The 26,466-nt window shown below is 41.1% G+C and overlaps 1 protein-coding gene across 2 annotated transcripts in view; it reads right to left on the reverse strand.

Moving 5' to 3' along the window:
* Positions 1-26,466, reverse strand: part of PDCD6IP (programmed cell death 6 interacting protein) — a 51,732-nt gene that overhangs the window by 16,307 nt on the left and 8,959 nt on the right. Inside the window, exons 2-12 of one of the 2 annotated variants that reach the window (XM_090050322.1) lie at positions 25,581-25,635; positions 22,808-22,877; positions 21,319-21,446; positions 19,447-19,600; positions 12,629-12,729; positions 10,748-10,864; positions 6,842-7,064; positions 6,100-6,223; positions 4,521-4,698; positions 3,387-3,498; positions 1,964-2,133 (exon numbers count right to left, since the gene is read on the reverse strand). In XM_090050322.1, coding sequence (XP_089906448.1) covers positions 1,964-2,133; positions 3,387-3,498; positions 4,521-4,698; positions 6,100-6,223; positions 6,842-7,064; positions 10,748-10,864; positions 12,629-12,729; positions 19,447-19,600; positions 21,319-21,446; positions 22,808-22,877; positions 25,581-25,635 — 1,432 coding nt within the window. Of the gene's footprint in view, positions 1-1,963; positions 2,134-3,386; positions 3,499-4,520; positions 4,699-6,099; positions 6,224-6,841; positions 7,065-10,747; positions 10,880-12,628; positions 12,730-19,446; positions 19,601-21,318; positions 21,447-22,807; positions 22,878-25,580; positions 25,636-26,466 lie in introns of both variants that reach the window. The other variant, XM_090050321.1, reaches the window with a different exon arrangement.

Genomic DNA, 26,466 nt, shown 5'->3' on the forward strand with positions numbered 1-26,466 from the left:
AACATTTAATGGGCCAGATAACCTAGCTGGGGTCATATGAGCCCAGTATTCTCTCCTGCCCAGGGCAGGGGGTCAGACTTGATCTACTTAGGTCCCTTCCAACCCTATGTTAGAAATATTATTAAAAATGCATTATGAATAGTGTTGTTAGAACAGCACAGCTGCCAGCTCTCCCTGGTGGGAGGAGGAGGTACAGAAGAAACACCACCAAGGACATCTCGCTAATTTACTATTTCTTTGTAACACTAAATCACACATACCTTCAAACTCCTCTGCCTCTACTCTTGTAAACTACAAAGGCTGTGATTTAATTGGCTGTGTCCTTGGGAAGAAGGGGGCGGTTTGAACTTTTGGTAACCTAAAGTACTTTCTGAGCAGGCGTAATTAGCTAATGCATATAAGCCTATCCGCCCCGCATACTTAAGTAGTTAATTATAATGCACATGCGACGGATGACGTGACGTCATTTCATATATGTTTGTATGAACCGGAAATGAGTTGTAAGAGTTCCTGCTTCTGCACACGTGCTCGGGAGAGAGGGGATAAAGCCTGCTGAGAAGTTGTCCCCGCGGGCAGAGTGTGGTCTTTTGTCTTCGCTCTGACCCTATTTGCAAATATACCTTTTGTATTGCTAATAGAGTGTGTCTGAGAGTTCTTCGCCTCCTGAGAAACGAACCGCAGCCATTTCTGCAACACCTACAACTACAAAACTCTCCATATGACTAGCGAGTGCTTTTCCCCCTATAGGTAAATGAACGTAAGTGCTCAAAAAAAGTCACATCAAGTTACAAAAGACTAACTTCTACATTCCTTTAGCTGTGGCACCAGTCTTAGGGAACTACAATCTGTTTAGCTCCCTTCTACACTCAACTTCAGAATAGAAATACATCTGTTTTACCAAATCCCTTCTCCTAATTTTGAAGGAGCTTTAGAACATTGTAAAGTAGTTTCACATAACATACTAATGGTAACCTCAGCAAAGCTATTAAGTAACAAAACATGTGCCAGATATTTCCCACATTTACCATATTTCACAGCGTCTAACTCTAAGTCTGAAGCCAAAGTATTTATCTTTAAATTTCCACCTTGACTTATACCATCCACTCATCTGGTGAGTGGAACTTCCTGGCACCCTGCCACACAGGTATGCAATATGCTGGCAGGCTCCCAGGAAGCTGAATTGGGCCCCTGGGAGCTCGGGCAGCACACAGCCTGCTGGCAGGCCACCCAGAGGGAAAGACCAGGCCCCCCTGCAGCTCAGGGCTGCTTGACCTGGCAGCAGCTCACCCCCGCCTGCCCTGGGGGGGAGGTTAGACAGGCTCTGCCAAAAGCAGGATTAGGCCCCTCACCACTTCTACCTTCAGAAGACTCCTGCAGTCGGTAGGATGCTTGGTGCCACCCGGGAAGAGGCTGGCTTGCCCCAGGAGCAGTGTGAGGTGTTGAGCAAAGAGGGAAGGCTAGGGGTATCAGGCAGGCCAGCCTCCCCACCCCCACTCCTGCCTGAAACCTGTACTGCCCCTGAGACAAGCCAGCCCCTTTCTGTGCGAAGGGGAGAGCTGCCACCAGACCAGGCAGTCCCTGAGCTGCAGGGGGGGCCTGGTCCTCCCCTCCATGGCAGCGACACCCCCCAGGTCCAGCATGACAACAATGCTATGTGCTGCCCAAGCTCCCAGGGACCTGATCCCAGTTCGTGGGAGCCTGCCAGCACACCGCCTCTCCCACAAGCCCGCCCAGGCTTCCAGCACCTCACACCAAGGCGGGGTTTACACATCAGATGTACAAGAATCCTACATACAGAAATACGGGGTTGACATATGCACTGCGTCAACCTATACACAGTAAAATATGGTAAAATTTTATATAGAGGCATTTATGTGTTCTTTAAAATAAAAGCTGTCAATAGAACCTGGCAGAACTATCATCCCAATCTATTTACATCCGATGCACCTTTTAATTTTCTTACCTCAGTTCCCTGCATGGTTTTGGCTGGATTGGCAGAAGGAATGGCTGCATTCAGTTCTGGTTCTGGCTTACAGAGGAGTGCAATTGTCTCCCGGTGAGACTGATAGCGTTCTTTAACTTGCCCATCTGCATGCACCGCTTTATTCAAAATATTATTGAAATTGGCTCCCTCTGGCAGGAAAAATAAAGATGTTTGTTTGGACTATTTCAAAGCTGTGATTTTATCCAAGTTTTACATTATAATAATTCTCATACTTTTTAGCAAATTGTTACGCACTTAGAAGTCCCGAAAGTATTACTATTTTAAAGAGTATTTTATAACAGTCGGTTCTTCAAAGATGTACTCCCAAAGCATTCAGTACACTACACTGCATGTCATATTTTAAACCAGTTTTGCTTGTTTTTAAAAGGTTATCCTATCAGTTCTTCACAAGCTTCAAAACTACAAAAAGAAAATCAATTCAAGAGCTAATATATGGTAAACCATAAAGAACTGCAAAGATAGCTGTTTAAAACTGGATTTTATCAGGCAAGCATCTTTGGAAGAACCAAATAACCCTGAACTTTTAATAAAGCAGTAACATGCATAAGATTCTTAAAACTGAAAACATAAATAGTACTGCACACAACAGTACAGTCTAAGGGGCAAAACAGACAAGATGCTCTAATGTAGGGCAGAGAGGTTTCAACATACCACTAATGGGATAAGGCCAGAAAGTACCATATTCAGCTAAAAAAGAATTGCGTTAGTGCAGTGGTGCTCAGTCTTTAGGCCCTGTGGACCATATGAATGACATAGGGCCCATCTACAGGCTGAACTGCCCCCCCCCCAGACCAAGTGCTGCTCCCTCCCTGGCCCACGTGCCAAAACTGAGCCCTAGGCACTCCATACCACCCCTACAACCATCTGTGTACCAAGATTGGATCCTGGGAGCCCTGGCTTTGCCCCACCCGGCCTCCCACACCAGGATTGGAACCTAGGGCCTGGTGCCATGCCTACCTGGCCCTGCATGCTGGGATCAGGTACCTAATCTAGTGCACAGGACCCAGGACTCCCTACAGGTCCAGAGATTTGGCAGCAAATGGTGGTGCCACTTCCCTGCTACCAAATTTATAGACCCATGGAGAACCCTACAAGCTGAGTGACATGGTACTACGAGCCAGAAGTTTAGCAACCCTCCCTTAAAGCAAGGGGGGTCCTATATTGGGACAAAACAAGCAGAGCAGCTCTTACACAAATACTCCCATTCTGATTCCACATAGAAACCCAGCTGGAATAAGGCAAGTATGACCAAGTCTCTCAGGCTGCACTAACTTCCTTAGGAGCAGTATCAGATCATTCAAGGCTACTTTAATTTACAAACTGAGAAGGGTCATTTCACAGAGCAGCCTCTGAAAGAAAGGAATGAAAACATGATTCTTACCTGCCCTCAAAGGTTTGTATAGTTCATTAGATGGTGTTCTTTGCCAACGTTCTTTGAATTTTGCTCTTAGATCATTGTCCGTGGCCTCCTCTTCATCCAGCAATCTCAGTGACTTTAAGAGTTAAATATAGATAGATATATAAAATGTCCTAAATATTTATAGTTTTGCAGCCATTTTATAACAAATATTTTAGAATATAGACCAGGGGTACATACCCTCTCCAGCCCCATGAGCTATGTGAGTGGTGCAGGGCCAGGCAGAATCAGTGCATGGGTAAAATCAAATGTGCCAGCACAACCCCAGACACTGTCTCAAATTGGGGCATGTCATCTGGACCATGGGGTTCCCCATGGGTCGGGAAATTCAGTGGCCAGGGGACAGTAGCAGCATTAACTGCCTTGGCTCTAGGAGCAATTTATGCTGCTAGCTCTCCCTCACCACCAAATTTCCAGATGCACAGGAAGCCCCACAGACCAGATCCAAGCCATGGGCCATAGGCTGAGAAGCACCAATACAGACCTTTGGGTTTGGCAAGTCTGGGGTTTATTTAAGTGGGGGGGTTTTCCCTTTTTTCGCTGTCAGTTTCTAACAATTCAACAACTGCTGTTACTAGGTTACACTTAAAAGCCTTTGGTGCAGCAGCTAGAAGGTGAGTTAGGTTAGCAAGGGGACATTCAACCATGGTAAGTTCAGCATTCTGCCATGCTATGCCAATGACATGGCAATTATGATTCTGGAACAAAATCTTTTTTGCTTCCTTCTGCTTCCCAAAATAAGATGCATGGTTTATTTGGGAGTATACTGTATTCAGGTAAGTATGGTGTGCCCTGCTCCTGCAGTAATATGGCACTGGGAGTGTCTTCTCCCCTGCTTTTACTCATGGGAGACAGTAAAGTTTTTCTGATGTGCTTGGTTTTGTGCGAGGATCTAAAGGGCCAATTTCAGGGAAACTTGGATCAATGACTGCCTGTAAATGCAGGGGACTGGACCCGATAGCTAAGGAGGCCCTAATTCCTGTGTTCTAATTTTAACTGCGAGTGTGTTAATGGGCTGTTCAAAGAGTCAGAGGCAGATCCATAAAAGCTTTGCGTGTTAAGGAAAAAATCAGTTTATTATTTATTTCTAAAGCTTACTTCATCTAAGATTTCTCTATTCCTCTGTAGTAGTTCAGGCAGATCTCTGATCAGCTGATCAACAGTTTGAACACCTCCCTGTTCAATCACAGACTTAGACTTCTGCAGAATAGACTGGGGAACACTGTCACCAGATACATCTTCAATAGCAGCAGGCAAATTGAGGGACGCCAATACTCTGAAAAAAGGTTAATACACCACATTACAATTTGTTCAAAACAAAACAAAAAAAACCCACACAGGACAAGAAACATCTTGTTATCCAAATAAATATTTAAGTAGGCCATAAAAATAATGGAACCAAAACAGAAGCGTACTGTAATCCTGAAGCAGCATTTACAAACTGGAAAAGTTTAAACTTATTCAAAGGCATACTTAACCAATACATAGTTTTAAGCCTTTTTAAAGGACCATTATTTGTCTATTCCCTCCTCTTAATTTTAGTGCCTACAAAGGATGGCAAGTAGCCGTATGAAAGGCTTTGAGCAATAACTGTTTCATAAACAAATGACTTTCTCCATATCTGTGAACTGTTTTTTAAAAGTAATGTGTTGGACAAGTCAAGTATTAAATTTGTAGTCATGAAAGAAGGTATGCAATTAAGTAGCAGTACCAATAACTGCTCCTCTGGGAACTACCTACTCTTGCTCCTGCCCCTGGCAGCCTTTGTGCCAGCTGCCCCTGCATTCCAAACAGCACTTTTTGCTGTGCATGTGTGGGCAGGCAAAATGGAGACATGCTTCGTGGTTCATCCTGTACCCCTCCCCTGCTGTTGGAGCCAGTAGAGAGGGGCCCTGGGGACAAGTGGATCCAGTCACTAGCATGAGAGTCCCCAGAGGAACAGCTGCTGTAACAGGAGCTACACTCGCTCCCTCAGTTGCCACACAATACTGTAACCACACAACTGCAGCAGACCCTGTGCAAAGAGGTAAATGCTTCTCCTACACCCCCACCCCCATTGTTAAATTGGGGTGCTGTTAAATCCAGAAAAGTTACTGGGGGGGGGTCAAGTGTCTTGAGTCTAAAAAGGTCAAAGTGCACTGCTGTAGGGAGACTTAAGAATTAAGCCAATTTCATTTGAACTCTGTTTTAGAAAGCTAAGCCACAAAAGACACGCAAAGGTATTGCAGGACATAAAAACGACATGGGGAAGGGGTAATGTATTAAAGACACCCTCCTTGTAAAAGCACAAGAGTTTCCATCTTTACAAAGTGAAAGGACAAAGTAAAAACATACGTTTATACTCAGTAGTAGGTCAACTCTTTTCCTTTCAGTTCTACCTAGCAATCAATAAGTAGTTTATCACCAAAGTACCTTTCTTTTCATAACAGAAGTTAACTACAGTAATTACTAGTCCAATTCTATATTCTTAGAGTTTCCTACAAAATGATAACAGTGCCGCTGCATGACTGGACTTGTCATTTTGAAGAATTCAAGAGCTTCCCTCTCAAATTTTTAGCTGAAACAGAACAAAATCAAAAGTATGTGAACAAAATTAATAAAAATAAGACTGTGGGCAACCCAAGTACACAGCATTAAAGTTTTTTAAAAGATTAGAATCTGAATGAATAATACTTACCCATTTGCCAAATTGGTGGCCTCCCTCATCTGGGCTATTGATCTGTTTACTAAATCGGCCTTTCTCTGGTTGTAGACACTCAGAGACTGCTGTACTGACAGAGGAACCATCTTCTCAAAAAGATCTATGATTAAGGCATCATAATTATTTAAATTCTACTGCAATGTCTTCACAACAAACCTTATAAATATCTATCATATTACTATCATATTGTATTGATATTTTCATTTCTTACATCACTTTACATTGCATTGGGTAAACCACTGAAAGAAGGTAGTCACGTTCTCCATAAGTCTGTTTATGCCATGAAACCTACTCCTTGAGATGTGTATGTTTAAGATTTGCATCGCAAGCAGATCAATTTTAATAGAATATATTTAAGTAAATAGTTAACATTTAAAAAATCAGGGGGGTTGGGGTTTTTTTTCCCCCTGCAGCTAGATTTATAAATTTCCCTCATATTTTTAAATAAAGGACAAAGCTTGAGAAGTTCTTTGTTCAGAGAACAAACTGACAACACTGAGACAGACATAAAGATTTGAAGATGTTACAGCAGCAGCAGCCAGGTGCAGGGACATTTTGCTGCTGCCATACCACAAGCAACTGGGATGAGGAGACAGCACTGTGGCAGCATTAGCCAGGGACTCTGAAGTCCTAGAGCAGGTAAGACTCCCAGGAGCTCACTACTCCCTCCCACAGTACAAACCAAACTAGTTACATCTCTGCTGGACATTTTGCTTACCTGTGAACTTCTGACTGATGGGAACAACAACTGGGGTCGATTTTACAAGACTGGCTTTGCCAATGGGCTCTAGATCTTTCAGGTCAGGAACTCGGTCATGATATATGAAGTCATTGTCCTTCTTGGCAGCTGTAAGGGCGCGGCTGATTTTGTCAGATAAATCTTTTACGTTTATATATTCATCATAACGAGATGCTACCGTTTTTACCAAGTCTGATGCATGCTAGAATCAAAATAAACATAATTTAAATAACCCTTTCCTTGTCCTCCCTTTAGTACATACTATGCTTACACAAACTGTTTTTTTCCCCTCAGTGAGTCAACTGAGAGCACTGCAGAGGAGTATGATCAACTTTATTGCCTCCTACCTATTGAAGAAACGTCCCCCAACTGAGTATCAACTACTATAAGCAAACTGTCTTCTCAAAATAGACCTAGTGACTCTCTACAAAGTTCTGTCAATAGGATCAAGTTAAATCTAGTGTGTCCCAACATAATCTAAGTCCCCCAAATCCTGAGAAATCAATTATCTTTTAGGAAGTAAAGAGGTAAAATTCTCTCACGGGCTTACCCACAAAAGACGACACCATTTTGGGCCCAAGGCTAGGACTAAGGTGGCTGCTGCTTACTTACGGATTGTGACTGATGTAGCAGGTGGTGAAAAAGGGAACTTCCCTTCTGAGTCTTCCCACAATACTATTAAAAGTTCATGAAGACACCAAATACCAATTCCCATCCCGCATTTCTCACAAGAAAGGTTAACTTAAAGTGTAGCTTCTCACCTTTCTACTATGTGTGACTGCCTACTATATCTGGCTTGGGATCTGAAGATCTGGACTGAAAGGAAATCTTCAGCTCCACTGAACCCTCAACATAAGACTAAAGTGGGGGAGGTCAACCTACAACTCCGGAGTCCAAACTTTTGAGTCCAAACTGAGTAATGTGCTCTATGTGAGCAGTCACATCATGTGACATGACATAACGGCTATGAAAACTGGTCACTGTGTGCTTGTACAAAGATTCAAGGAGACACACAGTAACTTCTGAAAAGCGACATGTGGCTCCGGAGCCGCAGTTTGACCACCCCTGGCCTAAAGGAAGTGCTACTGAGACTGCAGGGGAGATTGAACAAAGTATTGTTGCTCTACTGTCTGCTTTCCTGCCAAACTGTAGGACCCCTGGTGGAAAGCAGGCTAAGACTAGGATTGCCATTGATCGAGGCTAGGAGGAAGCCATCTTTTACTAAAGTGCTTGTCCAGGAGACGGAGAAACAGCAGCAGCTAAGAATGAACAATGAATACACCAACTGTATACCTAATTTTCTTCCCCTGCCCAGTTAGAAAACCAGTATAACTATGCAAAATGTCTTCATTGGAAAGACGAGCCACTGGTTACAACACTATGGAACACTTTACCCACTTCTTGTCTGGCAGAAACATATCCCTCCCTCAAAACACTCCCACTACCTCTGGAGGGAGTGGCGTAAGAACTGGTTCTGCTAGTTGTACTTCTGAGGACTACTCCATGCTACTGGAAATACCAGTTACTCTGCTGCCTTTCTGTGAGTCAGCCAAACAAGGTACAAAGTCTACCCCACCATAGCCTTTTCAGGTAATATTTCACTTTCCTTTTAAGTCTTACAGTGTCAACTGCCAGACAGCACCACAGTGAAGAACACCTCCCAGATAAAAGGGCCTACCCTAGAACAGTCTGGAGAGGGAGTAAGGTTGATCACATAATATTGAAGAAGTGTATACAGTAGATAGAACTATCTGTGTTATTCATGAGTAGGTGATACTGAGAATTTTATTGAAATCTTAAATAAAAAAAAAAGGAAACTTATGCAATCGCAATCTTTAAACCATAGCTTTCTTCCTGATGCCAAATAGTTAAAACTTATTAATTACTGAAAATATGATTATCAAATGCAAAAAGTGATGTTAATGTGATGAAAACAAAGTGTTTTGGTATATATACTGTATAACAAGGTATATATACTGTATCATTTTCCATTTTTCCTCATCGTTCATTCTGAGACTGTCCCATAATAGTTGAGAACTATTATAGGAGAAAGTAGCAAAAAATCCTCATTACCCATATCTTTTTGTCAAATGCACGATACTAGATCTGGTTTAAATAAGCTACAACTTCTTGTGACTAGAAAGCAGAAGCTGAAACAGTATTTGAATTTGTCAGACTTCTTCCTGCTTTCAGTCACCCCTCAAAAGTCGTACAACAATAGCCCCTCCCAGCATTTGAGTTTGTTGGATTTTGCTAGAAGCAAGGTATGCCAAGGCAGAAAAGCATTTTTTTTTTAATGCTACTATTCACGTTCATGGCTATTCATATTAGCCAAGTTATTTTTTCCATTAAGTCAGTTTACATAGTATAAAAATAGAACGGAAAAATACATTACTTCTGAAACAAACCTGAAATATCACAAAAAGAAGGATGACTAAATCTCTGCTCCAGTTAAGAATAAAATGAATTGGTAAGGAACCAACTCCATTGAGAAACTGATGAGAACCAGACTTTATTTTCCTCTAACTACTGATTTAATACCTATGACGAAACATAGGAATAAAGTCACGATGCACAAACTTCTTTTTTTTTTTAAAAAAAACTAAATGCCTTCTAGTGGTAGCTGGACAGCTATCTCCTGTAGCTGGGATGTTAAGAAGAAATTATATTCAAACACAAATTATATTCAATATGTAAGTTTACAAGAGCTGCCAATAAGCTATTCCCCATTTTGTTTTGAATAATAAAGTTATTTATGCTTACGAAAAGTCAAAGTTACTGAAGACCATCATTTATGATTCCATATAGCTATATTTAATATTATTAATGGGTATACAGGAAGAACTCTTAGCAAGCCAGGATTTAGAAGTAGAATCTGAACTATAGATGTCCACACTGGTATAATCAGCAAATGTTACGCTGAAGCAAAGCTACTGTGGCATTTATTACTCCGTGCGTACATAAACAAGTACGTTGTATATAGTTTCTCATTTTCACTGAAAACATATTTTAAGTCATCAGGTACAAGGTTATTTGTAGAGCCTCAACTTTCATAGTGTTAAAACGACTGTCCTATATATAGAATTAATTGTTGTTCCTTCCTTTCTATAAATATGGCAAATACACTGACCACTGAAATATAATAATCTGTTTTCTTAGGGCAACAATACAAAGTAAGTAACCTCATGTACCAATGTACACACTGTTAAGCCACAATAGACTAAAGTCCACATTCACTTTGCAGTAGCTTGACTACCTTCACATCTGTTCTACTCTGGAAAAACTGAAAACTCAATCATGGCAGTTTACACCTGACAAACTGCTAACTGACCACCGCTTAGCTTCCTTTTACCTCAGGAAAGACAAAACACAGTTACTGTATAAAAACAAAGCACCTCTGCTTCCCTCTTTAAAAAAGTATAATTTGATCATCTGCCTACACCCAAGGAAGACAAAAAAGTCACTCATATATTTAGACTGCAGGTTTACATCAGAGTTAATATTTTAAGCACATCTGAAGCCACATCATCCACCATAAAAATTCTACTGCTAGTACCATCTGACAGTAAGGTTTGGTAAACAAGCTGTTAGTATTGGTTATACTAGCATAAAAAGGGGTCTTCAAATATAGCCACAGCTGTAGAGCTATATAAATAGATGTCATGTTTCTCAATATCTGACTGAAACATGTTTCAAATTGCATAGGTATTTCTCATCTTTGAAGATCCATTTCAAATTATTTAATTCACGTGACTTTCTTTTAAGTGAAACCTTTCAAACTTTGCTTACTGTTTTAATTTTGCATCTCTGAGTATTTGTTTTTTCCATTAAACAGAAGTTAAATATATTTTGATATTTCTTTAAAAAGTTCTTCCAGGAACCCACCTGTAGTCTCCCAATTTCCTCGCCGAATTTCTTCTGCTGCTTTGCCAGGATAGATTGGTGGTATTCTGCATTGGCCTGCATAATGCAGTGCTTTGCAGCCAGAACGGGAAACACCTCCTGGAAATAAAAATACTGACCAGGGGAAAGTCCAACCATATAAACCACCACAGACAACATGGGATGCAGGAAGAAAAAGGAAGAAGAAAAGGAAATTAGATTCACCCAATTAATGTTTTAGGTAGGTTAAAACATTAGAGGTAAATGTTAAGAGACCACATGACTTTGCATGGATTGAGTTCAGTGAACAAATAAATTGCTGTAGTTAAATATCTCAATTGTCTTACTGGTTTGGGGATTCCAATTCATTAAATTCAATCCATGAAGTCAAACTATTTATTTTACAAAGATCAGAAATTCATGCATGCATTAGAAAGGATAGTAAAGAGAACATCCACAAAGATCCCCAAGCCAAAAGTGCTTAAAAATAAATAACCCACTTAACCAAGGCAATTGCTCTAAGTCTATTTGATCCCGAAATAAAACTTTAAGAACAAAAACATTTATCCAGCAGAAGCCACTGCAACAAAATTTCATTTAGAGCAAGCCAAGGTAACTTAAAAATAGTACCAAAATCCCACAAATAATAATAAAACAAAACTGGAAGACTGAACAAGTCCAGAGTACCAACCAGTAATGATCAAATAAAAAGAATGCCTTGAACACCTTTTAAAGGTTTTTAAAAACTTTTTCCTTATATAAGGTTTGTTTTCACAGAGTTCCACAAAGAAGTCTACTAGAAATAAAAAAGTATTATATGCAGGCCATAGTATACACATGGTCTCTGATCAAGTAGTTGGTCCTAATGTCACAATATTTCTCAACTCGGAGAACACAAAAACCATGCTCCTTTAAAGACTTAACAGTTTATTGAGACATATCTTAACTATTATTTCTTTACCCACTACACTTACGTTGCACATTTGAGTTCTGCCACTGAAACACAGAAGTGCTTTGTGGCCTTTAAACAAACAGGAAAACACAGGAACCCAAGATATTGCAGCTATAATAGCAGTCATCTAACCAGATCTCAACTCTCACACACCTGGGCTGGGTCAGAGTTTTGATCAGAGATTATTTCAAAGTGTCCAGCAACTGATGGAGGAATGGGTGTTAGTACTTACAGGATTTCTACTCTGCAAACTAACTTTATGAAGTAAGTGGCACTGGAGTCCTCTGCATTTCTCGCATCTGGCTCCATACCAAGTAGCCTTTCCCCAGCAAAACTGTTGTTTGTTTCTAAAGGACATATTTGTTTAGTCTCATACACACATTCACAGACACACACACGTGCACACCTGGGTTCCAGCAATATAGTTCAGTAACTTATAGGTGTGCAAGTTGATCAACTTGTAGGCCATCACCAAGGTACATTTTGTGATTTCACAAGGTAATGTGAGACCAAAAACCATAAACTCATTAGAATATGTTAGTTTCAAAAATAAATTTAGTAAGGTGTTAAACAAGGCAGTATCCCAAAGACTCAAAATACCTTCTAAAGTAACATTCATTAAAGCAGCATGCAAAGGATATTCTTGACATCAAAGTGATTCATTTTCAATTTAACCTGATGTAAGCATCTAAAAAAAACCCCCAAAACCTGACAAATTAAAACTGTATACCACACCCCCCGCAGATTCTTAAAATATTACTCAGATCTACGCTTGTTTACCTTTGGCATAATACCTTAATCAGAAAAATGCTCAAGAAACCATCTCAAGGGAAAAAATAAACAAAAAAACCCAATGCTGTAGTAGGTATTCACAACAATTCTGAACACTAAAGTATCTCATTTCTTCCCCCTCCCCCTTTAGGATTACTAACCTTGGGCAAAGTATCCTTATACTGACACTGTTTGAAAGCATCACCATAATAATCTGCAGCCTGATTAGCTAGTTTAGCTATTATAGCATCTTTCATTTTATCTGAAATAAAATAGAGAATAAACATTATTTCTACCAATGTTTTATGAATACATAGAATAATTGTGCGTAACCACAGTTCAAGATGGAACTCCACATACACTCAGAATGGCACCACTATATCATCCCCATGATAGCAGAAAGTCACAGCATGCCTGCTTCATTCTTTTTTACACTCACTTTTGTCCCTGCCCTCAGTAATCCCAAGGGTGAAACTATATTTAAAAAAAAAAAAAAAAAAAGCAGCAGAATGGTAATGCAGCCACCTTAGTTCTTTGGACTACCTCCTCATGTTTCCAGCTATCGATTGCTAAGAAACAGGAAAGGCAAGGAGTAGGAATGTGAGGCATCCACCTGAAAAACTTCCATCAGGCAAGTAGCATCCATTTCATTACGTGACTGCTGCATATTCCCATACATTGAGGAGTTTGTGAAATGGCACTGTACTCATCAAGACAACATCAGGTCACCTAATTACAGTGACTGAAGTATTATTACTAAGTGAGTGGCCAACTGGGATGCTACATCAAATACACAATGCATCAAAAGTGCACAAACATAACAGCTTTGCAGATTTCTATAACATAAATCACTTCAAACCTTTTCTCTTATGAAACAATCTAATCCCTAATAGGAGAGAAACTAATTTGTAGCTCAGATCATAAAACACAACACATTTAGGTGTGGAAATTTTTTTTAGTGCATTACAAACACAAAATAAAAGCAAAGAATGAAGAAATGAAAATATTTGAAAGAAAATGTTCTTTAAGCACCCAGTCAGTGTGTGGAGTTTTTTTTTTCTGAATGAACATGGATTCTGGGAAAGAATACCAACAGATAGTGACAGGTGTTTATGGCACTCAGCTACTATTCTGAGTAAAATAATCACGATGGAGAACCATTTGTACCTGTGAACAAATGAAAGGCAGATCATCCATCCGTCCTGACAGCCTTCATTTGTGTGTCTGGTAGACTGTCATAGCTATAATGCAGCAGTTCCTAATGCAATGCTTGTGGGTGCCATGGCACCCCCCAAAGTTTATTCAGGTGCCCACGTGCATTTTCACAATCAGTAAAAATAATTATTCCAACAAAAAAAATGCTGTCACTGCCAACTGAATTCAGAATGGCAACACTTTAAAAATTGTTTCACAGGCTGTACACAATGGCCGCCAAAATGAGGCTGAGTCAATCTGACTGACGCAGTGACGGAGTGGCACTTGCTACTCCCTCCCCAAATGAAACTATGCGCATGCGCATATCCAGGAGTTACCTTGAGTCAGTCACAAGAGACCAACTGGCTGAATTCATATTGGCGCCCACTGCTTTTTCTTTTAAGTTCAAATGTGCCCTTGGGCACATAAATGTTGGGAACCCCTGCTATAATGAATGCTCATACACAAAGAAAGAACATTCAGAGGCGCTATAAACTGAGTAAGAACTAAGTTTGGGTCTCATAATGGAACTGGATTTGATCAATGGATATTCATTATTCACTAGACTATTCACATACTATTTTTTTGTGCCTTGGATAAGCTTGGTTCCATTATCAAACGTCATTACTTGTAAAACTACGTGGGCATTCACAGATGAAGAAAGACCAGAAGGTTTCACGTGAAGCAAGTTATCAAGTATAAATGGGATTTGAACTGAACTGGAGCTGTTAGTGGGTGGCCCAAATTGGAAACCTTTTCTGCTGGCTGTCATAGCCCACAGGACACATCTCAGGAATTTTTCAAGTTGTCAGTCTTTTGTTTTGCACTTAGGGTGAACAAAGTCTCCCTAGATTCATCAGAACACTAGAGCCAAGGTAGCCTGGTGCCACAAGTAAGGTGTCAGGTGATAAAACTGTTTTAAGATGACAGGTCTATCTATGATCACAGGAGAAATGTGATTAAAGGTCTGGAAACAAATCCTGTCCCACTTCAACCATAGATATCCAAGTTTGGTTGTCTTACTTTATTTTTCTCTATCTTTATTACTTTTTTGTATAAGAGAACTAGGTGGGGACTCTCAGAAGAGACCTATTCCACAGTCAAAATGAACTAAGTCTGCTCTTACTCTTCAACTGAGCTTCATGCATTCTGTATTACACCTTGCTCTAACAGTGGCGTACAACCAGTGGAAAGGGGGTGCTATCTCCAAAGAGGAGTATACCTCCTCTGCTTGGGCCTGTAGGTGGCTGTCAGAAAAGCTAAGGCGGACGTAGAGCTAGGACTAGCGTCCAAAATCAAAGATAATAAAAAGTCCTTTTTCAAATATATAGGGAGGATGAAGAAAGCACTGGGAAATGTGGGGCCCCTGCAAGATCCTCTGGGCAATCTGGTGGTTGCGCCAGAGGAGAAAGCAGACCTCTTTAACCAATTCTTCATGTTTGTTTCCTTGGGCAGGGACCGGGACTTCCCCACCATGATGCAAGACGGACTCAAGGGGAACGCCTCCAGACCTCAGGTTGGGGAGGACCGGGTTAGACAGCTTCTGGAGGGGCTGGACATGTTCAAATCAGCAGGTCCAGATGCTCTCCATCCTAGGGTGTTGAGGGACCTAGCAGGGGTTATTGCAGGGCCCTTGGCACAGCTTTACGAGCGCTCGTGGTGCTCAGGCCAGGTGCCAGGTGATTGGAAGATAGCCAGCGTGGTCCCCATCTTTAAAAAAGGGAAGAGGGAGGACCCGGGCAACTATAGGCCCATCAGTCTTACCCCAATCCTAGGGAAACTCTTTGAGGAGATCATCAAGGAGCACATCTGCGATGGGCCAGCTTCAGGGATGACGCTCAAGGGCAACCAGCACGTTTCATTAGGGGCAGGTCATGGCAGACCAACCTGATTGCCTTTTATGATCAGGTCACAAAAGCATTGGATGCAGGTGTCCCCGTGGACGTAGTCTTTCTGGACTTCAGCAAGGCCTTTGACACTGTCTCCCACCCCATCCTCATTAAAAAACTAGGCAACTGTGGCATTGAGGCCTACACAGTCAGATGGACTGCAGATTGGCTGAAGGGTCATACTCAGAGGGTGGTGGTGGATGGGTTATATTTCGACCTGGGGAGAAGTGGGTAGCAGAGTCCCCCAGGGCTCAGTCCTTGAGCCCACGCTGTTCAATTTCTTTATCAGCGATTTGGACGACGGGGTGAAAAGCAACCTGCTTAAATTTGCTGATGATACCAAAATTTGGGGTGAGGTGAGCACACTAGTAGGGAGGGAAAGACTGCAGCAAGACCTGGATAGGTTACAGGGGTCGCCTATCAAAAACAGGATGTGTTTCAATACTGACAAGTGCAGAGTGATGCACTTGGGCAGTAGTAACCAGCAGCACACTTATAAGATGGGAAACTCTCTTCTTGAGAGCACGGAGGCAGAAAGGGATCTTGGAGTCATCATTGACTCCAAGATGAACATGGGCCGACAATGCAAGGTTATGGTTGGCAGGGCTAACCGGACCTTGTTGTGCATCCACAGGTGCATCTCTAGCAGGGACAAGAAAGTGATCCTCCCCCTCTTATGCAACACTGGTCAGGCCACAGCTGGAGTACTGTGTCCAGCTCTGTGCGCTCCACTTCAGGAGGGATGTGGACAACATGGAGAGGGTCCAGAGGAGGGCCACCCGCATGATCTGGGGACAACAGGGAAGACCCTGCAATGAGAGACTGCAGGACCTGAACCTGTTCAGCCTTCACAAGAGAAGACTGAGGGGGGGACCTGGTGACCATCTATAAACTCACTGGGGGGACAAGAAGGGTTTGGGAGAGACCTTGTTTCCCCTAGCGCCCCCGGTATAACAAGGAATAACGGCCACAAGTTGTTGGAGAGTAGGTTTAGATTAGACATCTGCAAGAACTACTTCACAGTTAGGGCGACTAGAATCTGGAACCAACTTCCAAGGGAAGTGGTGCTGGCTCCTACCCTGGGCGTCTTTAAGAGGAGTCTTGATGCCTATCTGGCTGGAGTCATTTGAGCCCAGTTTTTCTCCTGCCCAGGCAGGGGGTCAGACTTGAAGATCTACAAGGTCCCTTCTGACCCGACTTCTATGATTCCATGATTCTAACAGAGCTATTTCTAGCTAGCAAAGACCTGATCCATTACTGGTGTCTTTAGAGACAATTCATGCAGCTTCCAAGAAAAATATTACTGTTAAGTTTGAAGTTCTCCTGAACTCAGCATAAGCTAACTGAATTTTCAGAAAGCAAGGAAGGATTTTCTGGAAAATCCTCTGGAAGGAAGGACTGTCTTGCCTGATAGCCTAAAAGCACCCAAATGAAATCGGGTGTTTGTATACCAAGAAATATTTTTTTCCTATTTATACCAGGCACACTAAATCTCAAGAGGAAGCGTGTAAGTTATGTTCAGGGGTCCTTCTACACATCACATTTATTTCACAATTTAACATGTTAATAACAGCATAAATGGCAAATGTGTGTGTGATACGTGCATTCAATTTAAGGCACCTTAAAACAGTAAACGAGCCATAAAAACATTCCACATATAACAGAAAATTATGACTGGTTTAAGACACCTTAAACTGAACTTGGGAAATGTCCAGAGCTACCCCACGGCTGGTGCTGACATCAGTTGAGCCCAAGGACTCAAGCCAGTGCCACAGCCAATAGTCAGATGATTGCCAGCCCCACCCCGGCACAGCCCTGGGTCATGCCAGGTTGTGGGCATCTGACTTTCAACATACCAGTGCGGGGGAAACCCAGGATCAAGTGTGGCATGACAGCAGGAACAAATTATTGGGATTGGGGATCAGATCCCATGGCTCCTTTAAGTAAACATGTGCCAGGAGTCCAGGACTTAATCTAAGGGAGTATCTTCTTGATTTAGATGTGCTGCCACAGACAGACACTAGCAGATTCTCAAGGGACAAGAGAAAAACCAAATGAAAGGACACCATCCTGAAGTATGGAAGAAAAGTTACTTTTGATGCAAAAGTCCAATAACAATACAGAAATATGCACATTAGAGAACCCCCCAGATATGCTGGATGGACATGGAAGAAATCACATTTAACTAGAGTCAACATGAAGAAACTGACCTTTCTGCTTAAGAGCTGGGTGTTCTCAGATACCTCACATCTTTTGTATCACAGTATCTGGAAATTAATTCCTTCTTTCTAAATTCCTGTAGAACTTCAGCTATGTATGGCTTCTACTTTCCAGAATAAGCAAACCTGTTTTTAGCAGACTGTCATGAGGGGATAAAGGGATGGTATCAAAGAGTATGGAAGTGCCTCTATGAATTGCTCCTAGGATCCTTTTTGCTGTGGCAATGGTACTCCAGTCACTATACAAGTGAGGAACACAAGAAGAGCATTTAAGGTTCAATTTAAGGTTTGTCTGCAGTCTAGAAGTGGTTTGAAGATCACTTCTGTGGAGGCTAGACATGAAGGTGCAAAATGCTAGCTAGTAGCAACGTATTTGTATGAAGTACTAAGGTAAGAGTGAACTACACGACTGTCTATATTTTTAGATATGAGAGCTCTAAACCTTCTACTTGAGGCCTTCATAAACTCCTAGCAAACTTGCTGATAAAATAAACCTCACTGTCCTGAGAATTTCATTTGTGCACTGAAAGAAGTCACATTCCAATGACAGATCTTCCACTTCTTGCTCCTGAGGAGTACAAATAATGCTAAATTGTCCAACAGTGAGAAATGATCAGGTGAGGATAATTTGCAATTAGTAGGAAGAAGAGAGAAGGCTGATGGTAAAGTATCAGAACAGTAGCACATTATATCATAATGACAAATGGAAGACTTAAGGATCTAAAGCCATATGTTTAATCTGTTCCATTGAGATGCCATTGCTGTTCTTGGTGCTGCTTCATCTGGACTTCCCTAAAGAATGTTACTAAAAGGGGGTGAGAGACTGTGGGTTGTGAGTGAGGGGCACCAGCATATCAGGGCAGCTCAGTGCCAGAAAGCAGTGGGGGAACAGCTGCAGCTGGACCTGTGCCCTGGTTGGCAAAGGTGGACAGGGGAGCACTGATTTTCCATGATAAAAAAACCAAAATCGAACACCAAAATATATAGGTATTTAGAATTTATGATGATGATTGAGGCACTGGTATGCTTCCAAATTGATTTAAAATTGTAAATATATCCATAAAACATTGCGTTTAAACCGATACCTGTATGTATGCATGCATGCGGCGTTTAATTTTATTTACGGAAAAATGCGGATTTGGGTTTTTTTAATCAGAGAATTCAGGAATTTGTTTGGTTTAACCAGAGAATTTGCTATCTTTAAACAGAGAAAAACCAGGATCTCTGGTAACCAGTACTGCTCTTGCAGGGAAAAGGAGTTAATGAAGAAAGGAAAAGATTTAAAAATAAGTCAAAATAGTGCATTCATGATTTTATCCTGTATATATACAATAATGCTACCAAAGAATGTATTGTACCAGCAGTAAAACTTTTAATACAAACATGAAATTAACATGGATCAGAATCAATTAAAGCTATTTTTAAGGAGCCATTTGTGTCACCCAACTAAGAAAGGACCATGGGAAAATGCAGGATGAAAAAGACTTTAGAAAAAGTTTAAAATTACTTCTCTCTATTATTTATACTAATTGACTTTTGAAGGAAATAAAATAAAAACAAAAGTTCTGAGAGGGTCTTTGCCTCTTCTTGACAACATGTTCCATTATTCAAACAAATAAAACATTTGTTAAAGTTATAAAGAGCACATTTACTATAAATAAATAAATAAAGTTATACCTCTGGTAGCTTTTAAGAAAAACACTTCTTGAGCTTGAGCCAACATAATAAGACTGAGGGTTCCAACTGTATCTGGAGAGATGTCAACTGTGGGCTCTCTATTCAATGCAGATAAGACGGTGTCTTTAATGTGTTGGAAGGCACCACTAGCAAACTAAGCAAAAACAAAAAATACAATTTAAAAAGGAGATTTTTAAAAGAAAAATATAGCCATCTATGTTTAAAAATAAGCCCTTTTTTCCTTTTCAGTAGTAGCTGATGGTAATGGGGAGACCATCAATGACAACATATAGAATTTGGGCTTAGCGCTCTGTAAGTCTACCTGCAGGTTTACATTCGACCTGCACTGAGACAATTAACCAAATGAGGCAAGACTCTAAACTAAAGCTATGAAGGAGAACACTATTTAAATATCAAAGAATTAGAGTGCTCATCACACTGAATGAAAAAGAGGGTTATTATGGTCAAAAAGCATGTTAACAGTGTTGGCAGTTAACTATTACATATTAAATCTCAAACTGCAGGTCAAATTAGCCACTGGTTAGAGCAGAGAAGTTTACCATGGGAATGAATTCTGCATTTTGTAGGCACTTAAACATCATCTAAAATACCTGGCACTGGTCTGATTAAAAAAAACATGGGTCTGGTACAGCAATGCAATGGAGAACTGAGATGTCTCAAGCTGAACAGGAAACAAGAACTAAAAAGTCAGAGGTTTTTTTGAACTATTACAGCAAGTCAGCTTGTGGGGGAGAGAAGGGGTGGGGGCAGTGGCGAGTGGGAGCCTGGCTGGGCCAGTAGGTAGGAGGACTGGAGCCCAGGCAGCTCGTCCGGGGGGGGGGGGGGGAGGGGGCAGGAAATGTCCTACCACTGTACACAGCCCAGGGGTATGTGCCCCTCCCCCACCCTGATTTGTGCAAGGGGTGGAGTTAACTGCTACTGTGCACTGAGCTTTGTGCCCTGAGCCCTGCCGCAGCTGCCCTGGGAGCGGAGAAACGCCATATGCATCCTGCCACCAGGCAGGCAGGGACCACAGGTCAGTCCAGTAGTGGGACGCATGCGGTGTCGCAGCATTCCCAGGGCAGCTGCAGCAGGGCTTGGGGTGCAAAGCCCAGTGTGCAGCGGCACCAGCCTCTGCCCCGCGCACAGATCAGGGGGCACGTGCCCCCGGGCCTCCGCTGCAGTGAGTACAGTGGCGAGAGCCCCCCACATGTCCCTGGACAAGCCACCCAGGCTTCAATCCTCCCATCCCCTGGCCCTGCCAGGACCCCACCTGGCAGAAGAAGGTGCAGCAGGGTGCAACCAGGTGTCATCATCAACTGTTACAGCAGTGTCAGCCAAATCAGTATTTGGAAAGAATACCTGAAGTGTCCTGTATCAATAAATGCAAGCCCTCAAAAATAATATAGGCAACTGAATTTTGGATGATGGTGGGAACTTGGCACAACACCCAGATTTTAGCAGCTGAAAAATGTAACTGATCCAAATAAAAGCTTTTAAAAGGAATTACCAGAAACACAAGCCACAGTCCAACAACTGTAGACAAACTGCTTGTCCAACCTGTAAAGATGACTTACAATATTTCTCAATCGTGGTATTCCATCATTTTTTAAAGCAACAAGTATCAAGGAAGGACAGTTACTCAGCAGAGATCTCAGCATCAAAAAAAGCACTCACATCTACAGGTTAAAATAGCAGAGGTTTATTTGGGGTTCTGAATTTCTATTTAGCACTCCAGCATGCAATTGGAAGGCCATGTTTTTAATTTTTCCATAACTGAAGAGTCATATATTTGTCTGCAGTGAGATTGCTTAATTTTAGTGAACAGCAGGTTTCATGTATTTACTTGTGTTTGTACTAAGACCTTCATACCTGATAATATTTAGCAGCAGCTTTCAGTCCTTCATCATTATCCAGATTCTGTTCTGCTGCAATCTGGCTAGCTAATGCTCCACAGTTGAACAGAACACAGGTCTTCTCATATCCCAGACTTGCCAGGGCTGGAATCAAAACCCAGTTAACAAACCGTAGTGAAATATACTAAAGAACTACACTCTCCTAGAGATAGTAAGGTTTACATTTATACAAGATGGTTATTGTCTATATTTGAAGACCACAGGTAGTCTCAAACAAGAGGCTAAAACAACAATTGTACTGAATTTCTGAAACACCAACCCCACTCTGATCTTACAGGCTAAATGTAGTTCTCAAAAATCAGGATTATCCAGGGGAAACTGGATCTTAAAACATCCTTTAGTGCAGCACTTTTCAAACCTTCATGAATTAGGATTGTCACTTTCTTGATACAAATACATGTCAGATAACGCTGGTTCCACCACATACTGTATAACACCTACTGAAAATGACAATTCATGCAATAGGTTATACAGATTTTCCTCGTGCTATCTTCTCTTTCATGCTTTAACCACTGAAATAACTGACAACGTTGACATTTAGGATACCATCATTACCAGAGGTAAAACCTACTAAAAATATATGGAGCAGTTCATGTCTTAGAGCTACTGTTTCAGGTTTCCTGCAAACTGAGGCAGATATCTACACAGCAGTAATGTAGACTTTAAGCAGTTATAGTTGCAAAAAAAATTGAGAACATAAAGACCCATTGAAATGACAGCTACCACTTTGAAAAAGCGAATTTTGTCGAAACTCCAATCCTCTGTATTCATTCTCAGCCCTAAAGGATAAACCTCACAATTTAGGAGACACTTACCCCCAAATAATCAAGGACTAGTACCTATGAATAACCCCAGAAAATTATAGGTTTATAATTTCTTTCTACAGAAAGGCAGTTTCATTATGCAGCTACATTTATTCAGTGGACCTGTATTTTATATTAATTCATAATTTTAGCAGTACTTATCAAGCACCAACTATTATGCAGTACGTGGCCAACCAGGGAAACAGACAGAAAATTTAGTTTAGGTTTAATTTACATAGTTTCTTTAGTTACTTGTCATTATTATCTCTCTCATCGACTTAATTTTCAAGTTTTCCAGCAACAAAAATTTTCCCTCACTCTACTGTAACACTCAGATGAAATCAATAGTGTTTAAAATGAACACAAAAGGAGAAAAAAATGAGACCAGTAAGTTTCAGAAATGGAAATGTGAAAAGCCTAAAACTAGTTAAGGCTTTGCAAATGTACCCTCATTTGTTAAAAGTTTATCTAAATTTATCTTAAATTACATAGGCCCCAGCAAATGCCCACTGAATAGAACAGTAAGACTCCCACTAATTCTACCAAGTCATATTAGGCTTATCATCATTAAGTTTATGACTCTTTTTCAGAATTCAGTATTACAAGGATTAAGCATTTTATTTTTATTAAAAAGTTACCTACCAAGTTTGACAGATCCTCCAAAGAGTGACCCTTTATCAAAGGCATCTTTCCACGTAAAGGTGACACAGATCTGCAATTGAGGAAGGAAAAAACAGTTTAAGGTTAATATCTGCATCTCTATGCTGCCTTATTTTTAAACTATCTTCCATCATACACCTATACGGGTCTGGTATTAATATCTTCATTAATGATTAGGACAATGGGATCAAGTGCACACTTAGCAAATTTGCAGATGACACCTGGCTGAGTAGAGCTGCAGATACTCTGGAGAGTGAGGTTAGGATCAAGAATGACTTGGATTGTGGAACATTTTTCTAGTCTATCAGATGAGATTCAGCATAGATAAGTATGAAGTCCTGCACTAGGAACAGAATAACTGCATGCACTAATACAGACTGGGTTATAACCGGTTAGGCTGCAGTACTGCGGAAAAGTACCTGGGGGTTACAAGGGACCATAAACTGAATATGAGGCAACAGCGTGCTCATGTTGCAAACAAATGCCAACCTAGGAATCTTAAGCAAGCAAAAGAGCTCCTCATCTTCTGTGTCAAGTTACACTTACCACATTTCCTTTTTCCTCTCCTACCTTAAATCTGAGCTTACTCAAAATCCTTCAATAAGCACGATGCAGAGTGTGTTGCAATAGATTTTACACCCTTCCTCACACTTTGGATACAGAAGCTTAATCATGAAAGGACAGAAGCTGCCTTAAGAAACTTTAACCCAGTAAATAATTCTCAACCTCCATAGGCTCAAAGCATCCTTCGGAGAATACCAGCTCTCAGCTTTCACTTGTTTTCTGACTTACCTGGGATTTCAAAATCTCTGGGTTTATCTTTAAATCATGTGCGTGTCTTTGCAGACCTAACAGTGCTAATATTGAACAGCACACTTAAAACAATGTCACCTTAAAAGGAATTGTGATGGCTTGTAGCTGCTTTGTAAGAAATAAATGCATCTTAACGAAGATTTGAATACTGTCCATTTGATGCATGTGTATAGAAAGTTAATTCAAAAGCAGGGGCTTCTACCGAGCTGCACACAAAGAGACGGCAAGTACTTGAGTACTTCTGGACACAACGTAAACAATCTACTTTTGAAATTCTACCCTGCAAAGCTGGTTTTAGGCTTCTTATGCCTCTCTGGACCAGTCTGTCTCCAAGGTGCCACCCTGTATTGCCTTTTGCCTGATTTCAGACTAACATGATTGACTGACTTGTTTCATTGACGTTAACATGGATGTTTGGGTCACTATTCTCTAAATCTAACAAAAAGAAGGTTCTCTAATCCAGAAAGTAGTCTAAAATTGAGGTTTATCATGGGATTCTACTCCAGGAAAGAGCAAGGCACAAACCTTAGTCTTAAGGAGGGGGCAGATGCAGGGACGCCCAAAAAGGGTTCCAATACTCAGCTATTCTTGTAAGCATGATGAGAACTTCGGTACAAGCATACAAGATCTTTGACAGTTTTTCACTCTCAGAAAGGGTTAGTAAAGGCTGCCTATTCTATATTATCCTACAGGAAAAATGGAAGGGATTATGAACTTTGTTTTTGGGTAAGAAACTGTTAAAGTAAATTCAGATAGTTTCCAATTTTTCAGGGTATCAACATTTACAGATAACCACAATAAGTTTTACAAGCATAATCCTGAAGGTGCAGTTCCAGGCTAAGTTTTGGTGCAGCTATATACAGAGCTATGTTTTTTTATTAAACTATCCTGACTTGAAACACCAGAAGATCTTCCACTGACATCTCAACATCACCATCACTGAACTATAGATTAAGCAACTGTCCTCATAGAAAAAAGCCTGAAGTGTTTGGTTTCTTGAGGCCCCCTCTACATGTTACCGGTATTAAGCAATTAACTGGTTAAATGTACATTTACCTAGAAACCAGCTACATGTATAAAGTAGCTATCACACAACAAAAAACTCCAACCAGCTATAAAATTAGATCTCAAAAATGTGTACTAATTTTACAGCTGGCTGTTACTGAGCTTTAAATCGGCATGCATAGCAGGGTACCCCTGCAGCTAGGAGCCAGGTCAGCTGACCTCCAGCTCTGCAGTCCAAACCATGGGGACACCCCATGGACCCCTGGGGCAGGAGGATTAAGATTCCCCTTCCCCAGGAGTGCATGAAACCCCTGGGGTAGAAGGATAGCTGTAGGGACAATCTCCCACCAACCCAGGGGGAGCATGGGGCGTGTGGGGGGGGAGAAGGAACTGTCCCTGGTGTGTGCGAGGCTCCTAACTTCAGGAGCTTGCCTTTTGCCAGCACAGGGGAGCCCAGGATTGAGCTCCCCCTGCGCCAGCAATAAAGCGCAATGGGATCTAATGCACAATCCCACAATCATGCTTCCTGCCATGCACGTGTAGAGGAGACCTAACAAACAGACTTTGTAAAACAGACTGTTGTTCTTGATAAACAGAAAGGCTACAGAAGAATACTATAGCAAAGCAAGTGCTGCTGTTTCTGATGGACTAGACCACGGTGACCTTTAAGCAACTCGCAACTTTTCCAAGTTTGCATTCTGACTTCTATAAAATGAGAGCAGTAGATTAACAAAGGCTGTATACCCATAATCTCATATAGGCAATGAACAGAAATTAGGAAAATGAAGCTCAAAGATTTAAATGTCTAGCTTCAGAAAAGCACTGTTGCATGGATTAGATATAGATCTAAATTTAAGAAAAAAATCCCAGGTCCCACAACTTTCACCATCCTAATCCAATAATACATGTGAAATCACTTCAACATATCATACCTTACCTGATTTTCAGAAAATGGAAACTTTGGCTCTATGGAACACAGCTGATCATAGTACCTAAAGCAAAGAAAAAGAAACAGATATGAGGTAAAACAGATTTAGAGTTCCGTCAGCTTTGCTCATACTGATGGAGGGCACAGGAGGGGGCAAGGGGTAAAAGAAAGGTTTCCCCCACATATATCCTAGGACTCCCTGATAACGCTGAAAAATTCCTCCAGCGATCTGGGTAACCTACTATACCTCGACTGCAGGGGACCACAGCAGTACGTGATGCTCACAGTGGGGTCCTGCCTATGTGCACCCAAATCTATTAACACAGAGGCTGGAGGAGAAATAGTGCTAAGTGAGGTTGAACCATCCCACTACCCAAACAATGAGACCAAGAGAGAACTGGAAGCAAATACAAATAGCCATGGAGAAATAAATTTTCTCTGAGCATCTATAATCAAAATGTGTTAGTTAAATGACTGTTTGCTAACATCTACCACAATGTCAGCTCAAAAAAAACCCAGCTCATCTCCACTCAAATTTCTTTTTACTTGTAATCTGTCTTTACACCAAGAGGCAGACCATTGTCAAACAAATATCATTCAGTTTGTTTCCCTTCAAACTTCATGAACACTAGTTAAAGCAAGTCACTACAAAGCTTGACATAAAGCAGATTAAAATTTTAGAAACCTATATTTGTATAAATTGTTCTATCCAACTTACAAGCATTTAAGTCTTTTTGAGTCTATTGTAAAAGTTTGCACTTCTGTAGCACGTAATTATCCCATAGGTGGCTTTCCAAAGATCTATTTAAATAAGATAGTTAGGAAAAGAGACCCACAAATTTTGGAGTTAGGTGGGCAACACTGAACAAAAATAAGAGACAAACAGGGTATAACT

Source organism: Crocodylus siamensis, chromosome 5 (assembly GCF_052110815.1).
Source record: "Crocodylus siamensis isolate JL-2025a chromosome 5, ASM5211081v1, whole genome shotgun sequence".
NCBI lineage: Eukaryota > Metazoa > Chordata > Crocodylia > Crocodylidae > Crocodylus > Crocodylus siamensis.